The following is a 27666-nucleotide window of genomic DNA, read 5'->3' on the forward strand; positions in this document are numbered from 1 at the left end:
GAGTTCAAAAGAGATGCCTGTGCAAGTGAGAGGAGCCATCATTAGATTAAAAAAAACATGAACCATAAATCCATGAAAGAGAAAACATTTGGATTGGTCAACTCAAAAACTGATGTGTTCTTAAAAAGAATAAATGCCAGCAGCATCAAAAAAGTGCATGATGATAGATGTATTTACATAGTTAAGAAAAAGCCTGCGAGTCATACAGTTGCATTCACAACTGGAAGTAATTCACTTGAGCTTCATTAGTTTGAAACTGAAAGCTGGTTGTTTGTCAACTTTCCGGGCCCTGGTTGCCTAGGTAGCCCTTGGCAAAAACATATTTACTACCAAGTAATATCTCAATCCATGCTGACATTGGTAATCGCTTAAGCTGTTTGCCAGGAAGTTGAGAAAAGTTTATCACCAATTTGTGTCACCTCTAGCTGCCAAATGTCGTTCACTATCCATAGTCTCTGGTCACCACAACACTGCAAATCGTTCCCAGTAGGGTCAAAAGGTAAATCAAGAATGTTCTTGAGGAGGCAGGTGTTTGACTTTCAAAGTGTAAAATCAAGAGATACCATCCTGAATGTAAAAACAGGTTTGCAACAAGGTGCAAATTCCCTAAAGCAAAATAACAGGATACTCTTCAATGGCAATGTCAGTCATCCTTCAGCCTAGCCCAGCATGCTTTTATTAAAAGTAGTTATTAAATATAAAATTGAATACAGAGAGACCCACAAACAAGCAGCAACTTAAGGGAAAATAAAGGTTTGATAGACATCTCACGGGAGGAAATGCAGCATTTAGTAATGTCCATGTGTTCTAGGTTTCATGTAGTCATCCACTGAATTTGGATTTTTATCCAATTATTAAAAATGATTTTATCTTTTGATATGATATTTCAAATCATGTGTGTTCATCCAATAATTTTGAGCCTCTGAAAATGTATATGTATAAACATTTATAAAAAGCCTATAATTCCTAAACCCATCCAGCCATTCGTTCTCTTCTGCTTATCTAAGTTGGGACGCCTTTCACTTTACACATATTATTCTATTTTTTAAAACATGAGTAATAGTCTGTGACTAACCTGTGACTGTGGTAATAGCACACTCTAAAAGAGTGTTACAGTTAAGGTGAAGGTTTTGTTTTTCAGGGCATCTTAAAGAGTAATGTGATACTTACCAGGTCTTAAAATGAGATAAATGCAATCTCAGCTGAACTCATTACACTCTGTCATTATTTATTTAGCAGAAGACAACACAACGTACAGAACCAGTGCGTGGAAACACTAAGCACCACGTTATTGCTCCAAGAGGAGTTAGGAGTGTAAAACAGCAGCCAGGTGCTGATAATTAAACGCACATGAGTAACTGCTCAACAGCAACTGTGATCACCTTTATAAAAGTTGCTAATGTGGCTTCAGCTCAAACTCTACAGGTCTCAGTTAGTATGTTAAATATTAAAGTTCACGAGAGGACAATTAGAAAAAGATTAATCAAGTACGGCTTGTTGGTAAGACAAGACCAAAGTGGACATGTTTGACCATTATGCAGAGTGCCATATTTGGTGAAAACCAAACACAGCATATCTGCGCAAACATCTCATAGAAACTGGCAAGCATGTTGGTTGAGGAGATGTAATTTTGGGTCTGTTTTGCGGCCACAGGACCTGGACACATTTAAGTCATCAACCGTGAACTCCTCTGTATGAAAATGATTCTATAATGGAGTGTGAGGTTATCTACCCGACAGTTTAAACTTGGCTTGAATTTACAGTTAGTTTTTTTTAGATATACTTTGTTAATACAATTAACCTGAAATCACACAAAAACCATAAAAGTAGGAAAATGTTAGATTTTTTCTTTTACTCTGACAAACCAACCAACATGTTTAACAAATCATTTTCAAAACTTGAAATGCAAATATATATTGTGATTTTTTTAAAATCATCCAATCCAATCCATTGCAGCCAATGCCTCGGCTGTTTTTTGTACAATTATTTAAAACTCTTTACAGAAACAAACACAACGCTACACACTGATTACGCACTCCAAACACACTAAATGTCTCACATTTCAAAACTCTCAATGTTGCTCTCGCTCTCTCACTTGCTCCAGTCACTCCCAAAACGTTCCCCTTTTCCTTGTAACCAAATGCCACATGTTGCCATACACTAAACGTAATGACAATATATCTGTTTTCACTCTTACAATTTAAAAACTGGTATGTAGGTTGAAGTCCACAATTTCAACACAAGGTGAAATGGAGACTCAGTGAAACAGGCTGCATCTTGCTGTTACATCATCTTAAAAGACTCATTTGATTTGGACACACCGGCACACCTGTCAACTCCAGATACAACTATGTATAAACAAATGCTGAATGAAGCAACATTTTGAAGAAGAATGGGCCAAAATTCGCCAAAAATGATGTAATGGGGTCATAAAGTCATAGAGAAATGACTTCAAGTTACTGCTGCTAAAGTTGGCTCTGTAAGCTATTGAATCATGGGGCATACTCAGTTCTTCACAGCACTGCAGAGTCCTGTAAAAAAAAAATGTATGTAACATGAATGTTCCTATGTGTCATATTTGTGCCATTCCATACAGTAAAATATTGTCCTGTTGTTACTCCTGTAACTTTGTTTTAGAAGTTCCTTCATTAGAACATTGGGATTCTGCAGGTACTACAGGATTCAGGGGGGTTATTTTTCATTGGGTTTTCCCCACTATGGGAAAATGAAAAGGCATTTCATTTGGTGTCGTCCTCAGCCCTCCTCTCTACCCACACTCTGTCTCTGCTGTTCCCCTCACTTGCCTGATGAGCTCTCCCTGCAGTCTGCATTGCTCCAAGCGAGGGAGGCATGGAGAGGGTGGCAGAGTTTAAAAGAGAGCAGTAATGAGGATTCAGTCTCTCCACCACCACGTCTCATACATCAAAGCTCCTTGCTCCTGTGTCAATTAAAAGAGCTATGCAAAAAGACACCCCGCCACTCATTCATAATAAAACACAGCTCTTGGCTAGTGCTGGAAGATTGGCTGCCAAAGCAGTGATGAAGCAAACATTGGACCCCCGTAACCCCCACCACACCCACCGGCTTCTGCATCACAACTATTGTCCATGAACACACTAACTTAGACTAAGCATATGCTATTTTGAATGAAAACAGCATGTTGTTAATGTAAATTCGTTAATGACCCTCCAAGTAATGAACTGCCACAAAGAGACTAAGGACTGGTTTGTACAAATGAATGCAGTGCTTTTATTCAACTTGGCGTGTGTAACTGCACTCCATAGGCAGGATGGAACCCTTCATATGTAGCAATAAAAGCATTACAGAATGACACAATAGATGAATGGCAGGTTCTTCTTACTTGGTATTATTAGTTGCGATTTGTGTTCTATTAGCAGAAAGTATCCATAGCAGAAAGACCTTTGTTTTTTCATGCTGTCAGTAATTACTTCCATCAGAGACTCCATAATTCTAGTAGGATCAATGGTCTGTGTGACACATTGATGTAAAGAGCATCATTATGCTCACCATGCATGAACATCTTATTGATGCACACCTTTGCACATTTCAGCATAATAGGCCCTATGGCAACAAGGCAAACAAAGTCTCTGGTTTTTAGGTTTGTGTCACAGTTTTTTTTCATTGTCAAACAATGTGATTTTTCTTCATCATAATAATGCATTCATACAGGGCTGACATAATAAAACAAAACAAAACAAACAAAGACAGATCCTAAGAGATGCGCACATGATTAACAAGTTACCCACAGCCTTAGCGTAATATTTTGTTGAACATTTGCAGAGATTAGTTAAACACACACACACACACACAGTAAGGTGGTGAGGTAAAGATTTGAATTTTGTTGCTGTGTTTTCTTAGATTTGTGGATTGGGATTTTTGTAAAGCGGCACCCTCCAGGGCAAAAGTAAGCTGCAGCGGGAAGCTGACAGGCTTCACCTCTGCTAATTCAAGTCACTCAACGTGACCACTTGACTATGTTTGGGCTGTCTGTGCCTTTTGGATCATTTCTAAGGAAAGTATGTGATGATTATTAAGGCCTACTATTTGGCATCGGCCATCCAAGAAGGTTGTCCTACAATTTTTATGAGTGAATTTCTAACTTTTATTTAGTCTGTTACTAATTAGCAGATGTGGAACTGTGTGTTTTGCAGTTTTACAGTTCATAGATACAGCCTACTAACTAAGTTTGCTACAATTAACTGATAAATATGCACTTTAAGCTCTCATGGGCACTTATGGCTCAAAACATAAGGGTAAAAAAGATCAATGAGAATTCAAAAAGCATATACAAGTAAACAATAACTGTCTGGATTAGCCTGACGAAGGTTTAATCATTTCTGACGACAGCTGAAGGAAAATTACACTAACTTAGTGTCAGTTAAAACATATTTCCTGTATACCCCTTACACTGCCTTTACAATATCTCGAGATTATTCCTATCTGGCTACAACTACCCCCTGCTATAACTGTCCAGTGTTTCATGGTTCAATAAAAAGCATGTACATTGCTGCTGCTGCTGTGACAGTACTACTGATATTACAAAAAAGGGACCTTTGATACATGTACCACAATATCTGCCCTTTATTATCATTGCATTGTGATACAGATTAAGGCATAAAACCTTCATGTAATGAGTTTGCATAAATTTAATGTGTGAAGAAAGTACCTATATTTCCCAACAGTTTTCACTAGCATTTTCATTTGCAATAGCGGTTCATTGCATGGAAAACAATTTAGCTACTATAATTCATAATTTTTACACTTTGCAAACCCACAGTTTTCCGCATCAGTAAACCAACAGTAGCTTCTTGTGTCAATATTAACACAATCAGATTATTTTGACTGTTAATAATTTAATAATGAATTTACTAAAATGTCAATGAATAATGTCAATCTCACAATCGGGATACTACTATTACTAAGACATATGAATGTATTTTAGATTTAGCTACTCAAATTTTCTGGAAAATTTAAAAAAAATAATTATTTGGAGAATTCTGTGAAAGTAAGGAACATTAGTGATTGTACAAGAGTTTATGCAATAGAAGTATTTTGGCTGTTTACAGTCTGAAGCAACTGAGCAGCATGGTGTAAGTGTATAAAGGTAAGAAATAGGACAGGGCTCCAGAGTCTAAATACTGGTGGTTATGATTACACTTAACAGATGGCTCACAGAGACTTTGAGTAAGGCTCTGTACCTCCAGGAAGAGATGTAAAACTGAGAGTTCCACAAAAAACGGTCTGAATAGTGTAATAACTGGCTATAAGAAAATTGAGAATGAGAGGATTGTGCAAAGGTGGAAGTGACAGAACAGAGAAGCAGGAATAGCCCAAACATCAAGCTATGCAGACAGACATGAGGAACTAGATCATGTAGATTTTTTTCCCTTTTAGGCTAACTGCTGTAGTATTAATGTATATTTTATGAATAGTATATAGCAAATTTAAACTGTACACCAAGCCTAAGCCGAAGTTTTAGAGGAAAACATTTGGGGGGTGGGTAACAAAACAAAGTTTAAAATTTCAGCTGCCAAATCTCTCTGCCAATGGACAGCTGAAAGAAACAGAAAAGGGTTTTGGTGTGCTTTACATGTCCTGTTTTAACCTTGACGGCCAAATTGTCACTCTAATGATTACAAACCCTTTATTTATTCATTTAGGAGCCCCTGCCTTATGTTCTGGGCTTTTGTAACAATGTAACACAGTGCATTATTTCTAAATCTCTAATTCATGACTCATATTGCAATGTGCTGGCTATTTGCACTCCCCATCTGATTTAAATCAAATTTGTACATCAAACGTTTAATGTAGCATCACAGTGTGTATTTTCTACAGTCAGATTAACTCGCTACATGTTATAACTTAAATCTTCTTCCTTTGGGTTGTTGAATATTGATCCATGATTTCTATTGTTGTCCTATGTTGTCCTATGTTGCTTTGCCAAGAGCTTTTCTTTTTCATTTGCCTCCTGTGTTCGCCTCTCTGCCACATTGTTTGTAAGAGTTCAGTCTCGGTCCGTCTTTTAGTTTATTTCAGTTTTACTTTAAAGGGTGGATTCTGATCTAGACAATGGATGTAGCTACGACAGCTGCTTTGTGAAGTAACATTATGAGGCCTTGATATTACCATCTTAGTGTTTTAAAGTCAGGTGTGATCTGATAGTGAAACCCACATGCATACTGGCTTGTCAATCAAGTCATTAGCCAATGTGGCTTGGATAATCTAGGGACAATCAGACTCAGTGTTTTACTCATTATGATCCAAAATGAGTGACTGAGCCCATAAACTCAGGAAAGTGATCAAGTCTGAAGGCTGTTTTCACATATTCTATAATGCCTTCATAATACATGTTCTGTTTGTGTGAGATATAATAGAAATGACTACTTAATGGTCACGTCTTTTGGTGTCGATATCTGTGTCTGCAACAGTGTATAATAAAGGCTTAACACTGCAAGTCTTTTGGCAACAATGTATAAGGTACCATCTTGATACAGAGTTATATTGGTACACTGGTCCCCATTAAAAATAAAATAAAATCAAGTTTAAGTGAAAATATATAAATGCCAGAATTGCATATTCAGAGAGTAACACTAACCATTAAGTACAGTCACTGGCTACACATATTAACAGCAGCACTCCACTAAATGATCTGAGCACTTGGTAAATCGCTAAGACATTTACTTCAGTGGCTTTAACAACAGCCTCCAAAGATCTATTCATTTTGGGGCTAGAATAACCTGTGAGAATGATTAAAACTGTATAATGACAATAAACTAATTCAAAAAGTTAATATTCTCCATTTAGGCTTCAAAAGCAGAAATTAATCAAAAAAACTGTTGCGGAATAACTACCATAGCGTTTGAAGTGACTTAGTATTGTGAGTGATCTCGCCTAAAAAAACAACCAACTCCCTTTTCTGACCATGTAGAAAGAAAACCAGATGTGGAAGTACCGACTCTGTCCAAAGTGCCCCTAAGGTTTACATTTCAACATGGCAATCCTAGCAGAGAAGAAGAGATTTAAACTAATATTCCATCCACAGCTCTTTGAATATGTTTAATTCTCCTGCACTCTACAAATTATATTTCATCTGCAAATTGGGTATAATCCTTTCTTCAAGATGATCTAACTCCTTACAACAAAGTCCAGAATGAGAACAGCTAATACCTCACATTTTATATCTTCCTTACAGACTCACTACTCTTGGGATTCTTTCCTGTGTGTGTCCAATCCACTTTGTCCACACACTGCCTTTTCGTTTTTAAGAATGATTTATGTTCCAGTTTTGTTTCTTTCCTAATATCATTTGTTATTCTTATGTTTGTTAGGATTTGGACATGCTGGGGTTTGTTTTTTTCTCCCTCTCCAAGATTTCTGATTTCTGTCAGACTTCTGGGTTCTCTCATCGAGCCACCGTATTTCAGAATCAGCTGTGGCAACAGTTCTTTGCTAGATCATTGTCTCTGCTATTGTGGTAACGTGACCTGTTCCTAGTGACTTCAGATAATGCATTTCTTAGATTGACAAATCTAAGTTTCCTTGTTGGTCTCCAGTATTCCTGAGAGTTACATTTCACCCTCCAGAAGAATTGAGCCACTGCCAAACACTTGCTCACCTGCTTCTGATCTCACTTACCTGGACTCCGCTGTTCCACCTGTGCACCCGCCAGCACATTCTCCCCTGCTCAACAGCTGCAGTAAACCATAGTCATGCCTTCAGTATGACAAGTAAGCTTCACCTCCCACTATTGATGATTCAGTATTTGTTATCAAGCCCGGCCTCCTTTTAAAATTTGGTCTACCTCTTCATGCGCTACAATCATCTGATAACAGTTCATATGATGGGAAGGAAATGGTGGAGTGGTCTATAAATTTTAAGGAGCTTAGTTATGGACATTGCTTTTTATCATCACATTCTTGTCTTTTGGTGAGACAAAAATAAAAGTAAACCATGTCCAGAGCAAATTTGACATGTAACCAGTGTAATGTAAATAATAAAAATGGCAATAATGTACTTCAGTTCATTCATGATGCATTTCCTGTGGACGAGATGCACAGAAAGAAGTGCCTGGTGACACTTAATAACCTGATTAGATGTCATCTGAACACATGTGCTGGCTTGTACAAGAATCCTGTAAATTGCTGTATTTATTTATATTTTAAATTGTATAAACCATGTCTTTAGTAATTACATTTAATATAGGAAAAAAAACTTGTGAAAAAAGCTACACTTGTTTTATCTCCACAGCATGTGCTCAGTTTGTACTGGACAGCTAGACTAGCTGTGTGTGAAGGTTCAAATGAAAGAGCAAATCTCCTTATTCACTTGCTCATTTCATTCAGCTGTGCCATTACTTTTTCACATGCTCGGGCTCCGTCCACACGTACACAGGTTTTTTGACCACACATAAACTGCGTTTTGGGTCACTGAAAACTGAGATTTTTTAAAAAAAAAACTCGTGCTACGGTGGAGATTTTCGAAAACTTAGCCTTATTATTATTATTATTATTATTATTATTAATGTGGCTGGGTGTGGTTTGTGGCTCAGCTACAGGGGAGGGGTGGAGCAATGGGTTCAGGGTGTGGTGTCAGGGAAAGCTAGCCCACACGGCTGTTCTCCATCACCTGGTCATTCCTCCCTATAACAATAATAATAATGCTAATAATATATTGTGTATGCATGGGGCTTCAATTAATATACAACCCTTTTGGTCTATCTAAACTTTTTGCTCTAGGTAAGAACTCTCAGCTAAACAAAATTTTACAAATGGTATCATCCTTCCAAACAATAGTAAAGCTGGTGACTTTTATTTATTTATTTTTAAATCACCCTTTTGCAGTATTTGATTATGACTATTAGAATTGTGGCTGCTTAGACTGACAGGTCTGGTCACTTGTGGGATTATAAAAAACAACATGTTGGTGGCACAGAATGTTCATTTTGAAGCTTTGAGATGAGATTTTCCTGCCTTTTGCAAACTTAGGTGCAAGAAAACAAGGTGTGTCAGCTCTAACCATGATGCCACAGGTCATTGGCTAACAACTTGTGCTGACATAAAGATTTACAAAACAAACTGAACTATTTATTTAGTATGACCCCAAACAAGAGACTGGCCCCATAACATCACCAGCAAAAAGTTCACAGGCAAGGTACTTTCGCATTGGCTTCATTTTTCTGACTGAGAAAGTATGTCCATGTTTTAAGCTTTATGGCTAAATGCTAGAGTTGATGCTTAAAAGTGTGAATTGTGTAATTGCAAACGATAGTTTATTTCATGTAAATTAAGCCCATATTTTATAATTAGTATCTATATGGAAAGTACTTGACTGCGAAAACAGTTCTAAGGACATTACAAGATCATCCTTATAAGTTCCCAATTGGAAGCAGAACATGTAACTCTGAACTCTTTGAAACAACACAGCCATCTCTGACTCAGCATTGTGAGCATCACATGGAGGATTGATTTGGAACACATGCTCTGCCAGAGGATGTCTGAGGATGACACCCTCTTTGACCTTCCAGATGTCAACTGTCTTTGAAACTATCTATCTCACTATAAGGAAACAGCAATCCAGAAAAACCAGACGACAACCACTAACCTCAAATCACTGTGTGTTGCTTCATGACATTATAAGACAAACATGGACTACGTAAATCAACAGTAGTCATTTCCTAAACGGAAAGAAATTCCAGCATTTTCTAAAGTCCTAGGGTGGGAAAGGCTCCACAGAAAAGACCAACATCAGAAATGATCATTTTCATTTTTTTCCAGGTTCTTTCAGATTTATTTTGACAAGACTTTCATCCCACAGCTGCTCGGCCACATGCTTGAGAAGTAGATGCCTATGCTCTATAAGATCTCTCTCTCTCTCTCTTAATTTACATAGGAAATATCACAGTATGCAGTCCATAACACTACAGACCACTGGTATCCTATACTATTCTTTTCGAAATACATACTGCATAGCAGTAATTTTCTTGTTTTGATTTTAACACAAAATTCCTTAACTTGAAAATAATTGATTGTTATTGGTAGATGTTATCAGATTAAATGAAAATGACATACATACTTCATAACAGGACTTCAAATAAAATTAGGAACTTGTAATCTGTTACTGTATTAAATTAAGACATTAACTCAAGGATGAGGAAAGTACGATTTTCTTGTTTTGAAATTTTTTTCCCCTGATAGTACAGTGCTAAAACATTGTGTGCAAGTGTTTGCTTAGTTGAAATAATTGCTTAAAAATAATTCCTTAAATATAATTATAGAATTCAAAACAGCTTTAACAGAGCAATGCTTTTAAGGTAATGCTAAGTTTTTTTTTTTAAAAAATAGCATATCATAAATAATAGTTACATATTTAACACACAGGCCAGATCTGTTTTATCTATTTAACTGTCATAAAACCAGTATCCCTCACAGATATGAATCCATTAATCTTCTCTTGCTCTATTGGATTGATGTATAAACATATAATTATTAAAAAAAAATGTAATATTTTTAATAATAATAATAATAATAATACCAACTTAAAGTAAGTTTACATTTACAATTTAAAAAGTGAACTACAAAACACTCCTTTAGCCTTAATTACCTAAAGTTCTAACATTTAATTAATTTTTGATCCCTCTTATTTTTCTGTTGTTCTTCAGTATTAAATAACATTATTACTTAATTAGTGTTTCTGTCTGTCTGATGACATCACTACTGATATTTCCACATAAGATTCATTGTGTCAGTTTTTTCGTTCGAGGCTTTGGTTTATTTTGTAAAGTTCCAGCTGTTTTTGAGTAATGTGAGGTTCTTGGAGTCCTGCTACACAGCCGGCATGACAGAATAACGTAACGACTATGGACCCAGCAGCTCTCAGCCCCTCATGATTTATGACAGGATTTATACAGTGCAGAAGTTGTGCAATGATTGGTTGAAAAGCCCCAGTAAGGAATACCAGGGGGCAGCTGATCACAGTCTACAAAGACTGGTTTCTGGCCTTCCTTGGTTATTGGATTTGCTACATCAGTTGATAAAGATGAAGGATTTTGTCATCAAAACTTTTCACCTTTGTCTACCTGCTACAGCTGCCCACACCGCTGGCCATCTCCTGGAAAGGAGGCTTCCGTCTCTGAGTTCATCATCATGGCAACCTTTGCTCAGCTCTCCAGCCTCGACATCGCCAGCCTTGACGCTGTAACTGCTCCATCTGCGCCGCTGGCCACACAGTTGGCATTCAGACTATCATCGTCTCCTCTGCCAGCCTCAGACTCTAAGTTTTGAAGCCTGGACAATCACTTGAAATATGTTATGTTTTAGACTGTTTTGTTGTTGTTGTGGTTGTTTTTGTTTGTTTGTTTGTTTTTCCTGGACATGCAGTCCTGCACAGTATATACGTTGGCCTAGATATCAAATAAACAGTAAAAGGAACCAATGTTTTAAATATTGCTTGATTAAAAAAACAACATCTCTTTCAGCTTTGGATTTTTACTGTACGGTAAAATCAGTATGTATGTTTAACAGTGACATCATGGAACATTTCAAATTGTTCCCAGGATGGCTATAATTTTATGTGACATGACTTGAGCCCATTTGGCTTCTGATGGCCCCAAATGTAGGTGCTACCAAGGAAAAGGGACTGTCAAGTGTAATGCTTGTTTTGTGTTTACACTTGTTTTATTTAGGGGGTGGAAACGGCAATGATTTTTTTAAATTTTGTTTTGAGGTGAGACGGTTTGTTCTCCCCCTAAAAGAAAGACTATGTAATCCTTTCAGTTTGTTTGTTTGTCTGGCTGCCTGTTTTTTGGCAGTTTAATGTCCACAGTTTTTAAGATATCATGCTCAGATTTTGTGTAATGGTAGATACCAATAACAGCTCAAGGTCAATCAGGTCACACCAAAAACCTTAGCTTATCCACAATTTTTTATGGGTCTTCTTTAAACTTTACAACAATATACTAGGTGTTGGGGGACATGAGTACCTAGGTTGGCTAAGCATTTGACCTTGACCTTCATCGTAGGTACCCAAGATCAAAGCTGACCTTGGAAAAAATCTCCAAGAACCCATATTTAGTAATGTATCATATGAAAGGGCATGGAGAGAGCTGTACAACACACTTTTTTATTTTTTTCAGTACAAAACTCAATGACATTAGAATGATCACAAAAATACACACTGCATGAATGCTTAAAAGCTCAAAATTCTCATGTAATGCTTTTGGCCAATTATTTTAGCCAGTTCTGCTTTAATCATGTGGGTAAAGATAAAAAAATACCATTTTAGTATGTAATGCTTCACGGTCATTGGTCAAAAGTCAGACATCAGCATGTTGTTATAAAAGCAGGCTGACGTCAACAAACGGTAATAAAAACATTGTGGGGGGCTGTCGAGCTCTCAGAGTGCTGTTGTTGTAAATGGTTTACATACAGTTAGCCACATATATATTTGGTCACTGACACAAGCTTTGTTTTTGTTTTTTTACCTGTTTACTGAAACATAATCCAATTATAGTTGTATAGTTATAGTTATATATGGACATAATGTGTCTCAACTTTCATTTGAGGGAAGTTTTGTCATGGTTCTGGGTCATTTTGACCCAGCTTTTTCTGTTTCTTATGTTTTGGTGTTTTTCGGATTATGATTTATGTTCTGATTATTTAGTGATACTGTTTTGATTATGGTTATTATTATTGCAGGTTTAGTTTCGTGTCAAGTCTGTCTCACTCTGTCTAGTCCGTGTCTTAGTAAAGTCTTGTTTCCTGTTTTACTTTGAAGGTTCATGTTCATGCCTGATGTCAATGTGTTCAGTTTTACTTTTCCCCTCGTTAGCCTAGTTTCTCCCAGCTGTGTCTCCCTCCTGTTGCCCATTCCCTGATTACCGCCCTGTGTATAGAAGCCCTGTGTTTTCCTGTGCTCTCTGTCGCGTCGTCTGTATTACTCTGTGTAACCGGGTGTTCATTCTGCGTCTCTCTGCCATCTTTCTCTGTGCATTTTACTCCTCCTCCCGTGAGTGTTTGGTTTCAGGTTAGTTCTTTAGTTTTCCCAGTTTAGGTTTGTTAACTCCCCGCTCTGCTCTTCCTGTTTTTGCCACTTTGTCACTTCTGTAAATAAACACTCACTCGCACCCCAGCCAGTACCTGCATTTTGGATCCTTTTCTCAATACACCACACGACTGCTGCCCCAGCCGTGACAAGTTTAGGAGTTTCAGCTCCTTAACCTGTGCATGTTCCACCCTCTTTTTAAAAACCAAAAGCCAACCAAAAGTGATTGAATGATTGACTCAAAGGCAATTTTATGCGTGGGTGTGGGCAGTTCTTTTGTTATGTCATAATCAACTAAGCAGATAAAAGGCAATGGTTTTGGAGAGAAGGAGTTGATTTGGTCAGTTGTGAGAATGAAAGAAAGCACTGGTCAACTCAGCAATGAAGAAAGACCTGGAAGTCCACAGAAGACAACAGTATTTGCATGGTGAAGAGAAACCCCTTAACAACAGTCAACCAAGTGACCACTCTGAAGGAAGTCGGCATATCCATATCCAAGTCTACCATAGAGAGAAGACAGCATGAAAGTAAATGCAGAGGGTTCACTGCAAGATGCAAGTGACAAGCCTCAAGAATAGAAATTATGGATGCTAACAAAACATCTAAAAAATCCAGCACAATTCTGAAAAAACATTCTTTGGACAGATGAAATCAAGCTCAACCTATACCAGAATAATGGCTAGAAAAAAAGAATGGAGAAGGAGTGGAACAGCTCATGGTTTAGGTCTAACTCTATAAAACATTACAGCATGTTGTGTCGTGTGAAATTTTGAAAATGTAGCAGTATTATAAAATATTAGAGATGGCACGATACCACTTTTTTATGTCCGATACCGATACCGATATCATAAATTTGGATATCTGCCGATACCGATATGAATCCGATATAGTGTGTTTTTTAATCAATAAAACGTTTTTTTAATATCTTGCTGCATTTTGTATAAGTTTATACTCAAGTTTAAATAAATAACAACACTAAAGCTATTCTGTTATACCTGTATGTAAAAAATACACTGCGCCCAAAATATTTCATAGTTCAGCAACACTGATCAATCTAATAAACTTAAACCTACTCCATCCTCCCTATTCTGGTATTTTAAAGAGTACTTAGCAGAAATATTAAGCAACCAAACTAATAGGGTTGCAAGCTCCCAGCAAAAAAAAATAGGGAACCACCCCCCCACCCTCCACCTCATGATGCTTAATCGATGTAATCAAATTTAATTTGATGCAGTGTGGAAAAATGTACAGAAATAAATTATTTTTCAAGAATAATTAAATAGATTCAACATCTTTCTTCAACAGAATTGCAGAATTCACAGATGGTACTTTCCCAAAGGAAAAAGCACTATAGCTTACTAGGGTATATTAGACTTAACAGTTACTATATACAGTAATGGACTTCTATATATTTTACATCAGATTAAAACTTTGGGTTTAAGAGTCAGATAATTATTTATTAAAAGCTAGACATTGTAAATGAGAATAAGAAAGAAAAGTATGTCTTTGTGCCCCCTTTTCCCTGTTCATGCCCTATCGGTCCCCCTGGCTAAACTTTGCTAGATCCGCCCCTGCACAGTTACCAGCCGTCAGCTACGTAGAAAAAGATCCTGGTGTAGAAAGTAATCTTAAATAAATTCTAACAACAGCTTATCAAGCTTAATAGTGCTGCTGTTGTTCAGCCGCTGGTTTCCTCTTTCTAGTGAGAAGTGGGCCAAAAACAAAGAAGAGAGACGGACTCGCGACAGAAAAGCCGATCAGCTGATCATTAAGCAGTTTCACGATTGAAGTAGCAGCAGGAGAGAGAGAGAGAGAGAGAGAGAGAGAGGCAGTCGCTCCATATATCAGAGATGAACTTACACACTTGCTTTACTTCTCTCTGGGAAAACTTCCTCGGAGATGAAATGCTGGATTGCTAGCAAGGCTACAAATACACACAGCCGCTCTATCACGTGATGCATACTGCCGCAACGTGCTACGGTTATGAGCCGAGTTACGCTGTGTAGCAAGTTTTGTGGGGTGCTTTTTTGATATTTAATGGATCGGATTACATTTTTTATTTCTCGCCGATAATCGATCCAGTAATTTGGGTCAGTATCGGACCGATACCGATACGTAATATCGGATCGGTCCATCTCTATAAAATATCATAACTAAAAAGGTGTTTTGGTTATTCTTCTGAAAAGTTTGGAAGCATCACAACATATGGCTTATCTGCCTTATATGAAATCTAAAGAATACCATTTTAATGTAACATTATAGTAAGTGTTAGACCTCGTTGAGACTGTATATTTGTCCCCAGTGGGAAATGCTTTCTACCATGAAAATATCTGTTCCCATTGTGAGATTAAAACACGGGCTGACCTGTCTTAGCAGAGTGGTTGTTCTCCTCCTGCTTGAGGATCTGATAACATTCTTCCTCAGCCTTCATGTGCTGAACAACCAGAGCGCAATCTGGGTGGATGGCCTCTGTCTGAAGGCGAGAAAAAAATCTTTCATCACATCCAGTAACACAGAAAGACACACAGAAGTGCAGAAATACCATAATTTTCTTTTACATGACATGATAATGGCAAAGATAATGTTATTAATCAGTAGTTCAGTAGTGGTTGTGTTTTGGACTTTGTTATACTATTGACCATATATTAAAGAAATATCATATGGAACCTGTTGTTGGCCTCTCCCAAAAGTATTACTTATTTTTATTAATAAAGGCTTTAATAAGACACATTGTAATGTAATATTCACCACATAGAACAATTCTTTGAGTTATATATATATAAAAAAAAATATTCAGTTTAACTGTTGTAGCCTATAGTAACCAAACTGGAGCTTCAACATCAGGAATATGTGAGCACCTTCTTCTGAGATGATAAGGTGATGAAAGTTTGCCATATTTGCATCTGTTGTACCTCTCTTTGTCTGCCCTGTCCTTTTAGAAACAGGAAAGAGCACTATTACCCTAATAACCCTGGTAACAACAAAATTGTCCGTGAATCAATTACCTTATCGTGGTGGTGGAGGGGTTTGTGTGTTCCAGGGATTTGAGGGGCTATGTTTTCGGTGCGCATTTGCCCCCATGGTAGGGTCTCCCATGGACTTTGGACTGCCTCGAAGAGATTCTGGTGAACTGTCAAGCGACTCAGGAGAGGAAAGCAGTGGTCTACCTGCACTGTTCATAGTGTGGGTGAAGCACTGCTGACTTCGACTGAGAACATTGTTGGGGGGTGGAAGGAATACTTCGAGGACCTTCTTAATATGGGTGGGTTTCAATAATTGATTTATCGATTAAAATAGATTTTTAGCTTTAATAAAGCAATATTGATTCATTAAAATCCTGAATCGATTTTTATATATATATTTGTATTTTGCCAGAAACGCTAGAATCTCAGCTTAAACCTCACAAATTATTTCAACAACAACCAAACACAAAATCACACTTCCTGCACAGCTCTCTTCCCCTCTCAGTGTACTTCAAGAACAGTTTCCCATTTAAAAATCTCTGTTTTCTACATTATTCGCTTGCTTTTTACACACCACTCTACCATTGTGTACAGACAAGAAAGCCTCATTTCTGCTGTTCAGTACCGAAGAAATGTAAACTTTTTAAAATTATGACAAATTACAAAACTCTTAGCTGTGACTCTAATAAAACCTCTGTAACTTTGCACTGCTTCAATCAGGTAATGTTCATATGATGATTCATGGTTTTCTTCAGTTTTCTTCAGGGTCTTAGGATGAGGTCACTGAGACAGTTAAACAACTCCTTGGTGGCAGGGCCCCTGGGGTGAATGAGGTTCACCCTGAGTTCCTGAAGGCTCTGGATGTTGCAGGGCTGTCTTGGTTGACACCAATGTTCCCTGCGCACAGAAAATCTGCGTTGCGCACAAAAAAGAAATCTAACCTGAATTGAAATTAAAATTAATACTTTAACAATTCTGTTTTGCAGTGTTAGTCAGTAAGTGACTGGCTGCTCCCATATGGGATTAGAACAATGCCACCTTATTCCATAGTCCAGCCAATAATGTGATTCACATTTGTATATACGCAGCTAATCAACGTCGTTGACAGGCTATGACAGCGTCCTTATGTGCCGACACCGGTGTTTTAGCTAGCAAAGCGGCGTGGCTGATGTGGTGTTAATGACAACGTGTACAACCATTGGAGATGTGAACAGGACTGATGGAACAATTGATGGAAAAAGTGTGGACTTTATACCAGTTTTGTGTTTTTATTAGTTTTTATTGTGTTGATAGGCCACGTAAACCCAGAATTATGATAAAATTATATGCAATGTTTGGTTTTCTTCCTGAATACTATCGTTGTTTATATTTACTGCGGGAAGAAATGGTAAAAAAGTTTTATAAGGAAAACGCTCGAAAGCACTCTCCGCCTGTGAGCAAAAACAGCCCCCTCCCAACTCCCCCAGCCTTTCCTATTGGTGGAAAAATGTACCATGTCGACCAGTCAAAAAATGATATGGCAACATGGCATTTAGTTGTTTAGGAAGGGGGGAGTTTTAGGAGTGACGGCAGTGTTTTGAGATGTGAGAGATTTGCGCAAATCTTGTGTAGTTAGTGTGAAGTGTAGTCAATAGTTTTGTTGTGTGTGTCAGAACAATGAGGCGACTGCTGAATGTTACAGGTGTTACAGGAGTGATACATCTCCTGTTGTCAGGCCTGCAGGTATCAGGCTGTTGTTCTCCTTCATCTCATAGTGGACAGAAATTATTTTTTGGAGTGGCACAAATAATTTGTGTGGCATCAGATTTGATGCAGAACACCTGATTGTTCTGTAAATAGTTTGAAATGTTTATTTAAAAAACTGCATTGGCTGCATTTTTAGGTAAATAGCTGCAAAAAACTTCATTGTTTGCATAACTCAGTTACTTTTTTGAAGAAGTAACTATATAATTAATTGCCCAATATTGGTCATTATATACTGTATTTTGCAGACAAAGAGTTACAGTCCCAGACCACAGACTCATACTCATAATACAAGTCAGAGCTTTATATAAAAAAAGAAAGTTGTGTTTTCAAAATTGGAGTTCAAGTTATTTTTTACTTCCAATAGTGTTAACATACTACACAGGTCATGAACAAGATTTTTTTTTTAATTTTCATTGTAAGTGGGCTAAAGCAGTTAATTAAAAGTAGTCTAACATAAATGTAAATGCTGCAATTTGATTATTTTAATAAACCATGTAACTTGGATGGATTCGATGCTGGTGTGACCACAGTGCACACGTCTGCTGTTGCTCACAGTGGTTCAAGGGATCGCTCAGGGAGTTTGTGTGTTAGCTCAGACACATGAAAAATTAGAGGGAACATTGGTTGACACTGCTCGACAAGTTGTGTGTAGATCAGGGGCGGTACCTCTGGATTGGCATACCGGGGTGGTGGTTCCCATCTTTAAGAGGGGGCATCATACTTCTCAGCCTTCCCAGGAAAGTCTATGACAGGCTGCTGCAAAGGAGAGTTGGTCCAGTAGTCAAACCTCTGATACAGGAGGAACAACGCGGTTTTCATAGTGTCATGGAACACTGGACCAGCTCTTTACTCACTCGAGGATACTTAAGGGTGCATGGGAGTTTGCCCAACCAGTCTACATGTGTTTTGTGGACTTGGAGAAGGCATTTGACCATGTACCTCTGAGTGTCCTGTGGGAGGTCCTTGGGGAGTATGGGGTGTCTGGCCCATTGCTACAGGCCATTTGATCCTTAAACAACCATTGAAAGAACTTGGTCCGCATAGTCAGCAATAAGTCAGACTCGTTTCAAGTGGGTGATGAACTTCGCCAGGGTTGCTGTTTGTCACCAATTCTGTTTGTAAAAAGACAAAATTTCTAGGTGTAGCAAAGCGGTGGAAAGCTTTCACTTGGTTGGTCTCAGAATCTCAGCTCTGCTTTTCGCAGATGATGTGGTTTTGTTGGCTTCATTGGGTGATGGCTTCCAGCTCGCACTGAAACGGTTTGCAGCCGAGGGTGAAGTGGTGAGAATGAGAATCATCACCTCCAAATTTGAGGCCATGGTCCTCAGCAGGAGGAGTGCTCATACCAGGTCAGGGATGAGTTCCTGTCCCCAGTGGAAGAGTTGTCTTGTTCGCAAGTGACAGCAGAAGGGAGCGGGAGATTGACAGATGGATTGGTGCCACAGCAGCAGTGAAGCGGACGCTGTTCCAGTCCATTGTGGTCAAGAGAGAGCTGAGTGTAAAAGTGAAACTCTCAATTTACCGGTTGATCTATGTCGCTATCCACAGCTATGGTCACGAACTGTGGATCAAAAAAACACTATCACGGATACAAGCGGCAGAAATTACCTTCCTCCGAAGGGTGGCTGACATCTCCCTTAGAGATAGGGTGAGAAGTTCAGCCATCTGAGAGCGGCTCAGAGTAGAGCCTCTGCTTCTCAACATTAAAAGGAGCCAAGTATACCATGCTCAGTCTCTTTGGTACATAGTTGGCCTTTGGTCCAGATGGAGTCTGGAAGAAGATGACAAGCTCTCTCCTCACTGTAACAGCACCATGTGATGGATTACTGCCACACCTGCTCTCAAGAAACCACTTGAATAGGACCTGCCGGACAAAGTGGAGTAAGATTCACAAAAGCCAGATATCATGCAGCAATCCAAGGAAATTTAGGAACAAATGAGGAACAAAGTAACTGAGATTTCTCAGGTTATAAAGCTGTTTCTAAAACTGTGGGACTCCAGCAAACAACAGTGAGAGCCATTATCCACAGATAGCGAAAACGTGGAACAATGGCGAACTTTCCCAGCCAACCAAAATTAGCTCAAGAGCGCAGCAACGACTCATCCAAGAGGTCACAAAAGACCCTAGAACAACACATCCTCACATGCCTCAATTAAGGTCAATGTTTAGAAGGGCCTGCATCGCACAGTTCCAAGACAAAAACCACTGCCAAGCAAAAGGAACATAAAGGCTTGTCTCTGTTTTGCCAGAAAACATCTTGATGATACAATCTAAAAACAACATTGTTAAACAAACATAGCACAGTAATAAAATAGCAAAAGTAGTTGATCAAAAATAGCACATTATAATGGAAATGATTCAGTTTGATGCGGAAATGTTTATGACATCTTATATAGTGATTATTGTATGTATTTGTCACAAAAAGAACTGTTGTACAGTTTTATGGCAAACCATAGGTTTTTGAGGAATCCTTTATAGCAGCTTTATACCTTAAATAGGTCTGAGAGAGAATGGTAACAGATTATTTGTCAAGACGGAGAAATGTGATTTGCATGTGACAACAGTGTATATCCTGGGCTGTATCATTAAGCAGGGCAACCTCAAACCTGACCCAGACATGGTCCAAGCGGTGGTGGACTGGCCAGAACCCTCTGACTGGAAACAGCTCCAGCGTTTTCTGGGCTTCATTAATTTCTACTGTTGTTTCATCCGAAACTTTAGCCAGATCGCTTCACCTTTCACACACCTAAATTCTTCTAAGGTGGTTTTCAGTGGGACTAGACTGCTCAAACCATTTTCAGTAACCTCAAGCAATGCTTTGCCTCACCTCCCATCACCTATAGCAGCGGTCCCCAACCTTTTTTGCTCCACGGACCGGTTTATGCCCGACAATATTTTCATGGACCGGCCTTTACGGTGTCGCGGATAAATACAACAAAATAAAACTAGTACCGGTACCGAAAAAAAGAAAAATTATTCATAACACACCTGAAAAGACCCAGGAAAACCGAGTAAACAATAAAAACGATAACAAAATAACGCTGAAAACCGATAAAAACCCTGAAAACTATACATTTCACACCTGAGCCTCAACTCTCGCGGCCCGGTACCAAACGACTCACGGACCGGTACCGGTCCGAGGCCCGGGGGTTGGGGACCGCTGACCTATAGCACCAGGTCACACAATATCTATCCCGAAGCTCTGTCCCGGCAATTCTCCTCCTTGGAAGGAGCTCCAGAGGATTCTCTGATCCTTCCAGCCTCCTGCACCATCAGGGCGATCCCTTGGGAGGTCAAGTAGGTTTTTGTTCAAAACCAGACCCCAAGACTGTGCTGCTCCACTCCAACCACAATGAGCGCCCAACTCGCCTGGGTCGAGTATGTCCACAACAGCCTCACCTCCTGACTGGGGTTATTGTCTTTTGTCTTTTGAAGCATCCCTGGCTTATCAACCACGGCTCTTTCCAGCAGTTGATGGTGAGCATGAAGTTCCTTCAGTTCAACACTATCTCTCCCGGTGCCACCAATCTATGGTGGACAAACCTGGCGGACCAATGTCGGACTCCTGCACCTCCCTACAAGCCTGGACAAAAGGTGTGGCTCACCACAAGGTATGTCCTGGTCCAGACCGATTCCAGGAAACTGAGTCCTAATTTATAGGGCCTTCCTGTCTCTGCCAGCCTAAATTTAATGTGGAACATGCAAAGACCAGAGGTTTATCCACAATGTGCAAGTGGAACCAGAAAAGGCTGCTAGCCTTTCAGCCTGATAAGTTCAGGCCATAGTTAATGGGACATAGACACACCGGTGAAATGGAGACAAGCTGCAGTTTCCAATGGGATCCAAGCCAAGCATGCTTCCAGTGACAATAGCCAACTGCAGACACAAGATGGCAGTGACACAAAGGATGGGTGGAAAAAAGGCAAAAAAATTTATAGAAAGAGAAGGAAGGGATTGCTTTCACTTTGATACATTTTAATTTGTATGTTTTTTTTATTTTGGATGAGGCAAGGTTCCTAAGGGAACACTACTGATACTTGATTGTGTGACTTTTTCATGAAGTCAAGCATAGCTGGACTGGCCATCAGGCATACCGGGCATTTGCCCGGTGGGCCGATGGTGATTTTTCGTTTTTATGGGCCAATGATTTTTTTTTTTTTTTGTAACGGTATAAACAATGAAGGGTGTTGGATTGGCCAGATGCTGGCCAATCTGTAAAAATAACTTGTTTGGTGGTGGCTATGGCGGAGCTTCCACAGAGACCAGCAGGTGGATGAGGGAAAGGGGAGGCAGGAGGAGGAGAGACCCAAGTGTCAGGTGAACTGAACTTCAGGTAAGAAGTTGTGACCTGCAGTCTATCTGGGTCAGATATAAACCAAGTTTATGTGTAGTTTATTTTCGTTGTGCTGACTTTTTACAGTCAATTACAATAACTCCTACTGCGTACTAGCTAGCATGACGGAGTTTCTATACAGCTGGGTGGGTGCTATGATGTTACTGATAGTGAACTTTATTTTAGTCATAAGGTTAGTTAGTAGAGTTGCCAACCGTCCCTTAAAAAACAGAATCGTCTGGTATTCAGAGAAAATATTACGCGTTTCGTGTTGAGCTGAGAAGGGACGCAGTTTGTCTAGGATGGAAAAAGACACAAAGCTGGATTTATTCTGTCATTACGCTGCACAGCTGCCTCTTCTTCTCTCATTCTCCCCCCCCTCCTGTTGCTACTTCAATCATGAAACTGATCAATGATCAGCTGATTGGCTTTTCTGACGCAAGTCCTGTCTCTCTTGTTTGTTTATCACCCACTTTGCGCTAGAAAGAGGAAACCAACAGCAGCACGTTTAAGCGTGATAAGCTGTTGTTAGAATTTATTTAATATTAATTTCTAGTATCAGCTGATGTTTGCTGGAGCCACAGCTGTAAAACCTGCTGGTCATGATATCGGTTTGGATATGTGGTGAGAGGGAAACATGAAACCAGGAGATGTCCTTACTGAATCATCAGAGCTGAACAGGTGATGGAGAAACAGGTTTACCTTTTAGGTGACAGGGCTCTAGACTAACTTTTTGCCATGGGCGTACCGGTACGCCTAACTTTTTAAAGTTAGGCGTACCGGCACAAAAGTTAGGCGCACACAAATTTTATAATAATTTATATAATATAATGTGTTTTTCTGGATACACTGTGCTTTTTCAGCATTCAAAGATTGATAACACCGTGTCAGAGCACTGGCTATGAATTTTGAGAAGGATCAGGCCTTAACTTAACAGAAAAGTTAGCAATAGTTCTTTTCCTATTACAGCTACATCCACTTCTGTCGTGCCTAGGCTGCTCACTAGGGCTGGGTATCATCACTGATTTCTATAATCCGTTCGATTCCGGTTTTCAACATCCCGATTCGATTCAGCTTAGCCTCAGACAGTCAGAAATATTATAATTCTGATCATTTATCAGAACTGACTTCCATCAGAATTGTGAACATCACAGCAGATGCCTTTGTGTGAAAGTAACTGAGAATAAAACACAGAAAAACATGAAGGAGATTTTCCTGGTCTGGCTTTTTATAGCAGATAACCTTAAAAATATTCTACAATGTTCTGCATATAAAGTTTAAATTTCTTCAGTATTGAACAACAGAAAAAATAGGCTTTCTTGTCCGAGGTCATTTAAGTGAAAAAAAGAAAAAGAAAAGAAAAAGACAGCAGCCGACAGCGCTGTAAACAACGGTAGACTGGTGGGTAATAAGCGAATGAATAATACAGAAAACAGAGATTGGAGACGGGAAACTGTTCTTGAAGTATAGAGAGAGATAGAGAGAGAGCTAGCTGTGCATGGAGTGTGATTTTAATAGTCGTGGAAGCAAAACAGCAAAATTCATGACGACATTGATCAAATGTGAAGCGCAGTTTGCTGCTTCTTTTGCTGCTGGCTCGGTGAATTTTGGTTGGAGAGAGACAAAACCTGCAGCTCAGAATCAGCGCAAAAAGACGTAAACACAGCGCGGACCGGACGCATCAGAATCGCTAAGCTCCGACAGCGTGTCCGTCTACGGGCCGTCGGGTGAGAAAGCCGAGAAAGACAAAGTTAATTCTGATGCGTCGGTTCCGCTCCGTGTTTACGTCTTTGTGTGGAATCCATGTACCTGCTCTCATTTGCTGTTTGGTTGTTGTTGAAATGGTTTTGTGAGCTTTGATCTGAGAATCTGGCGTTTCTGGCAAAACACAGTTATATTTAAAAGTCGATTCAGGATTTAATGAATTGATATCGCTTTATTCAAGCTACTCACCTCCCACTTCCACCTGCACTTTCAACTGGACCACGGCCAATCAGAGAGGTCCCGCCCCTTACTATCTCTGATTGGTTTAGTCCACGATAGGGGCAAAATATGTGTCTGTTGTTGACCACAGGGAAGGTTGCAGATTTTTTTTTTTTTTTTTTTTTGCTACCCGAACAGTTGGTCGCACAGGTGCAACCAAATATTTTTTTTTAGTCGCACCACTGAAAAATTTGGTCGTATTTGCGACCAAATTGGTCGCACTCTAGAGCCCTGGGTGACATGAATGAGTTGAAGGGAAGTTATGAACTGTTTCTGAGAGACAAATAACACCAATATCATTTTCTAAGTAGCTGACAGCAGGTAACTGTGCAGGGGCGGGTCTAGCAATGTTTTGCCAGGGGGCCAGGTAGGGAATTAACAGGGAAAGGGGGGCACAAAGAAATACTTTTCTTTCTTATTCTCATTTAAAATGTCTAGCTTTTATTAAATAATTATCTGAACCTTACAACCAAATTTTTATTATGACCTAAAATGTATAGAAATCATACATATACCAACAAGACAGCGTACATCACTGTCACAACAGTGTTTGTTTTCATTCAAAGGCTTTATGGCTTTTCCTAGAATACCTGGTGGGCCGGTCTCTAGTCCAGCCCTGAGGTCAAGCTAGAAGATTTAATGAATATCTCACCAGCAGATTTAGGCAGATTTTGTTTTTTGAGATTTGGTGACAAAATGAAGTGTGTTAGGTTTTTTAATGTTGATTGTCATTTATGCTTAGAAATATCTACTTATATATGCTTAGAGTTTTATAATTAGTTTTAGATTGGTAGAGGTTTGATCCGTAATAGTCTGCAAACTTTGTGTGCATTCCAGAGCACTCTGGGAGCATGGAAGAGGTCGTACCTTCTCTTATTGTTTTATGGTAGGATAAACGTAGCTATATCTGTTTTAGTCTAAGTGTCAGGGTCCCTGTGCCTACCCGGTCGGCTCAGTATGGCTACATATGTTTTTATATTCTTTTTTGTTCCTGCTCTCTCCCTTCCCCTCTTTCCCTCCTCCCTCTGCCTGGGCGGAGCTCACCTGTGGGCTCCTGCCCTTGGCCCACGCACCTGGTCGCAATCACGCACCTGTGGCTCATCACGAGTGTTCCAGCTCCTTTATAAGATGGCAGCTCTGTGTTTCTTGTCGCTGGACCGTTGCCGACCCTCGTCAGTGTAACCCCAGCTCAATTACTTCTAGAGTGTTTTCACAGCGATTTGCCTTACAATCCCTTTGTGTCTCTGTGTACAGATTCCCTGGACCAACCCCTGTGTTACCTGAGTGATTGGAGTGTGAAGAGGAGCGTGAGGAGTGGACGGAGTGTGTGTGTGTGACTATCGGCGTCTTTCCCGTTCGTGTGTGGACCCCCGGAGCCCGGCTTTCCCCTCACTTTTGTAAATAATCACCTGGTGTATCATAATAAATACTCTTGTGCTTTCAAGACCTAAAGCCTGCGCGTGAGTCCGTTCAGTCCCGTTGTGACACTAAGTGCCTTTTGTTTAGATGAACTGCTGGACTTCCAGACCAGCAGGTTTAGGGAAGTCATCTATGGGGTCACACTCTGACCCCACACACACACACACACACACACACACACACACACACACACACACACACTTACACAACGCACAGGCAAGGTACTCTTTGTTTGTATGTAGACGTCATATGTTAATGAACCTATGTATACTTTGCCTACTCGTGTCTTGTTTTGCTGTGTAGCAAATTGTCCTTAACGTTCCAGCGAATAGGTTTAAGCTACAAACCTATCATTAATTGGTCCTTCGAGAGCCGGAGACCTGGAGTCGACATTCACCGAGGGGAGAAGAGACACGCTGAAAGACTGACGTCAGCCAGGAAGTTCCTGTAGTAAAGTCCCGAGACGTGAGAATTCGTCATCGGGCCGGTGGATTAGCTGTCTGTTTTCTCTCCTTGATGAATGACGATCGGCGGGATTTGAGGCTATACTACACGCTAAGCAACACCGAGTAAGTTTAGAGTCCAACTCTATAACTGTACGTCTTCGCCGCTCAGTGGGGCGTTGTCCGTGGCTGCTTAGTGGGGCTAAAATTCGCCGTCTTACTGGGGCGATGTACAAAGCCGCTCAGTGGGGTTTTTTGTACAGAAGCATTAAGTCGCAGAGTTGCGCAGTTCGAACTTTTTTGGTTCGCCGTCTTAGTGGGGCGAAATGTAGACCGCTTTATGGGGTCCGCCGCTTTGTGGGAAATTGAGAAGTTCCGCGGGGTCCAGATTGTGCTGGACAATAGGCCTATTCTTTGTTGTTGTTCGTGGTGTTTGTGTTTGTGTGAGTGAGTTTGGAGCAGAACACGTGGTCTGTGACACCGGCCGTTGTTGTTATCATGGGTTCCTAAGCAACCAAGAGTGCGTCAGAGGGTGACAGACGTTTATGCTGGACTTTGCTCCTGGCAGCGCAAAGTATTTAAATAAAAGAGAGCGACGGCTCCTTAGCTGCGCGGGTTCACGCGAGCACAGTCGCGCAGGTTTCACGCGGACCTGAGCCGTGCGGTTAATCGCAGGCTTATAAATGGAAGAGATTCAAATGTTAGAAGTTTTCAGAAAACACACCAGCCTTGAAGAGCGTGTGGAGAAGGCCAGCCCACATCAGCAGCACTTAAGATATGCTCTGGTGAATGGCTTTCTCCCACCCCTTGCTGACACAAAATGTTTATTCTTTAGCTTGCCCTGATCGACAACAGCCTGTGCTCCAGACCATAGATTTAATTGAGGTGGATAATTGTTAAAAGTAATCTGCATTAAGCTTAGGGTTGCTCAAATTCAGTACAATGACATATGAGATGAAGTAAAATAGGTAAATATTTAAACTAATGATGTGCATAGAGGCACTTTGACCTGTTTGAAAAACTGTCATCCTAATATGAGCCATTGTTGAGATATAGAGCACACCTATGAAAACAACTAATATGCTAAACCCTGTATGAAACAGCTAAAACTACATGATGGAGAAGCTGACTTGAATATGAAACCACTGTGAGGTTGCGTTGCGGTCTCTTCTGAGATGTTGAGCAAGCTACACATTATCAGATTGAGATCTGGCTGAGAACTCATCAAAGAGAGGGAAACAGAACTATGATAACTATGATAACTGGAGTGTGCAGCGTTTCTGTGAGTTCAGCTTCATCTTTCAGATGCGCAGCAGGTTTTCTGCATCTTGACTCATGTGTAGAGTGTTCATAGCATCAGCATTATGTTCTTGTTTATTTGTTTTGTTGGGTTGAAAAATAATTAAATAAACTTGTGATCATATTTATGGATCACCATGGCACATATCATCAGCCATATGATCTATTTACGCAGATGAAAAAAGTGAGTGTGAATGTGTCTGACGTCACAGTGTTTTTGTGCGCTGTGTAAAAGTAATTGCCTCTGATTGTGAGAGCGGTGATTCTGCAGGTCACCAGCTATTGTAAAGGAAAAAAAAAAAGGGAGTAAAAAAGAGACAAAATTTACATTGTAGATGAAAAATAATCATAGGAAAAAGGTTTTGTGTTTATCAGCCAGGAACAACTACAATCTCATTTTCTGCTTTTAAGAAAAGAGCG

The 27666-nt window shown here is 39.7% G+C and overlaps 1 protein-coding gene across 2 annotated transcripts in view; it reads right to left on the minus strand.

Annotated features, from left to right (window-relative positions):
* The window catches only part of ghrhrb (growth hormone releasing hormone receptor b), a 90180-nt gene that overhangs the window by 44209 nt on the left and 18305 nt on the right, over positions 1-27666 (minus strand). Inside the window, exon 2 of one of the 2 annotated variants that reach the window (XM_084909303.1) lies at positions 15424-15532. The exons of the other annotated variant lie outside the window; for it this stretch is intronic. Within the exon in view, the coding sequence (XP_084765429.1) occupies positions 15424-15532 (109 nt within the window). The remainder of the gene's footprint in view (positions 1-15423; positions 15533-27666) is intronic. 2 annotated transcript variants of the gene reach the window in all.

Source organism: Perissodus microlepis, chromosome 17 (assembly GCF_051167445.1).
Source record: "Perissodus microlepis isolate ML-2025 ecotype Zambia chromosome 17, ASM5116744v1, whole genome shotgun sequence".
Classification (NCBI taxonomy): Eukaryota; Metazoa; Chordata; class Actinopteri; order Cichliformes; family Cichlidae; genus Perissodus; species Perissodus microlepis.